General features: G+C 41.6%; 1 protein-coding gene across 1 annotated transcript; it reads left to right on the forward strand.

Annotated features, from left to right (window-relative positions):
* Window positions 1-536: 536 nt before the first annotated feature.
* On the forward strand, window positions 537-1,632 carry LOC121987605 (histone H1-like). Its single transcript, XM_042541353.1, has 2 exons — window positions 537-806; window positions 902-1,632. The coding sequence occupies exons 1-2, from the start codon at window positions 603-605 to the stop codon at window positions 1,481-1,483; spliced, it is 786 nt and encodes a 261-aa protein (XP_042397287.1). The 5' UTR covers window positions 537-602; the 3' UTR covers window positions 1,484-1,632.
* Window positions 1,633-2,381: the final 749 nt, after the last annotated feature.

Consider the following 2,381-nt stretch of genomic DNA (forward strand, 5'->3'; position numbering starts at 1 on the left):
TTAAAAAAATGCAAGTAATTAAAAGAAAGATGGGTATAAAGATCATTTAAAAGGGAATATAAAAGGGGTGCTATAGGGGGGAGAAGCAATTTGCATCTAGGTAACAATTTTACATATCCTCGATTCTTATATTTAGTTTCAAGTATTGCACGATGTCCATGAGTTTTATTTTATAGTCCAACTCTTAGCTAAACTCAAATGGCTCCCGTATTCTTGACGGATTAATGTAATATTGGTCTCATTCGAAAGCTATTTTCACCATCTACAGATTAGTAGAAATATCTCACGAATCCATTGGCTAAATCCCAAGTTATTCTCTCTCAAGATGAGAAGAGAAACACACGTAAACCCATATTGCACCCTACAAATCCTAAGCTTCATTCTAGTCTTTTCACCGTAGGACAATTTCTACCGTCGATGCCATCTAGATCCAAGGGCCTACGTTTAAAGCGAGGAGAAGATAGCGATCCGCGTGCGCCATACGTGGAGCAATAGGAATTCAGGGATCTGCGGTTCGTCTGTATTTAGTCCCTTAACTCGTTTGCTGTCCTTCGTCTTCGATTTGGGGTCCCTGCGTTGTTTGATTTCGGGAAACCCTAGCGATGCCGGCGTTGGAGGAGCCGATTGTTAGGATGGAAACGTACGACGATGACAAGCTAGCTCCGGCGAAGCCCGCGGCAGAGGAGGGTGCGATCGCCCCCGCTGTCACCGTCAAGGCTGCGAAGGCGAAGGCGAAGGCGCCTTCGTCCAAAGCTAAGAAGCCCACCGGTCCGAGGAGGACCTCCGCCCACCCTCCCTACGCCGAGGTGGCTATTCCAAATCGTTTTGTGTGTTTTTTTGGTCGTGTTTTTGCTGCTTTCTTCGTGGATTTGACCTTGAATTTCGTTGTTTTGGAGTGTAGATGATCAAGGAAGCGATCCTGACGCTGAAGGAGAGGACGGGATCGAGCCCTTACGCGATCGCAAAGGCCATGGAGGATAAGCACAAGGCGCATCTTCCGGCCAATTTCCGTAAGATGCTTCTCCTCCAGCTGAAGAAGCTCGCCGCCGCTGGCAAGCTCGCGAAGGTGAAGAGCTCCTATAAGCTTTCCTCCGCCACTGCCTCCGTCGTCGTGGCTACTGCGAAAGTCACCACGAAGAATCCCATTTCCGTTGCGTCGAAGGCGAAGCCTAAGGTGAGGCCTGTGGCATCGATTGCTAAGCCCAAGTCGAAGACTGTTGCCAATGCGAAATCAAAGGCTAAGACGGTGACTAAGCCCAAACCGGTCGCAGTGAAGCCAAAGTCGGCGACAAAGAGGAAGGCGTCGGCGAAGGCAAATCCCAAGCGCACTGCCCGGCTTGCCAAGTCAGCGAAGGTTTTGGCGAAGGATGCTCCGGGGAGAAAGGCCGTTAAAGCGCCGGTGAAGTCGGCAGCTGCTCCGAAGAAAACTCCCGTTAGGAAGCCGAAGACGAGCAGTACGACGGCGAAGAAGTCGAAGAAGTGAGATTTTGCTTGTTTTGTCGAAGCTTTCGTTGTTTTCACGTTTACCTGGAAGGGCCTGTTATTGTAAATTTGGCCAAGCTGTAGGGGCCCTTGTGGTATATCGCAGTGGATTGTTGGGTAAATATATACATAAATGCTCCTTGAGTCAAACTTTTTTCTTCATTAATTGTATTTTCAAAGAATTTTTTAATCGTTTTTTAATCAGTAAAATTCACATTTTTAAATTTTGTCGGGGAATTATTATCTGTACCAAGGGGATTTTGAGAAAATAATCTTCTATTCTAAGAAAAGTAAAAGAAAATTTAAAAGAACGAAGCTTCATTATCGGAAAACAACAATTAAGTACTTTAATCCAGTGAAATTGATATCTTACTCGAAATTTCTTAAAATTTTCTGTTAAAAAAGAAAAATCCCAAACATTGTCTCAATTATCATTTAATAGTAGATGCAGAGCAATTTCTACTATTAATTAGGGATCGAGACCATGCAATAATTATATTTATAATCACATTTTTAGACGTTAAAATTTGGTAAAAAAATAAAAGAAGCGAATTAATGGGACCTCTCTATTTAAGCGATAATATCATTAATAATATTTTTGGACCTCTTGACTATCGTCTAAATTGTTCTATTTTTAGTGTAAATTTTTTTGGGGCTACAACGGTCATGCCATTTTTGTCGGTATAATGGATGTCAATTAAAATAACAAATAAATTATTTTATTTTTAAAAATTCTTTTTCTCTTAGAATGTGATAATAAAAGTTGAGATGAGTTGCTCTAAACCATTAATGTAATTAGAGTTCAAATCTCACCAAAATACATTACTGTGTTTCTTAATTTATCGTGACAATTAATAGAAAATTTATGTGGAAATGAATTAAACAGTTCAGCTTGGATA

The sequence above is a fragment of the Zingiber officinale genome, chromosome 5B (assembly GCF_018446385.1).
Source record: "Zingiber officinale cultivar Zhangliang chromosome 5B, Zo_v1.1, whole genome shotgun sequence".
NCBI lineage: Eukaryota > Viridiplantae > Streptophyta > Magnoliopsida > Zingiberales > Zingiberaceae > Zingiber > Zingiber officinale.

What these genes read in the sequence shown, in the direction of transcription:
- LOC121987605 (XM_042541353.1), top strand. Translation starts at nt 603, where the DNA reads ATGCCGGCGTTGGAGGAGCCGATTGTTAGGATGGAAACGTACGACGAT. An exon ending in CCCACCCTCCCTACGCCGAG is followed by an intron (nt 807 to 901) that starts GTGGCTATTCCA and finishes TTTGGAGTGTAG; the next exon opens with ATGATCAAGGAAGCGATCCT.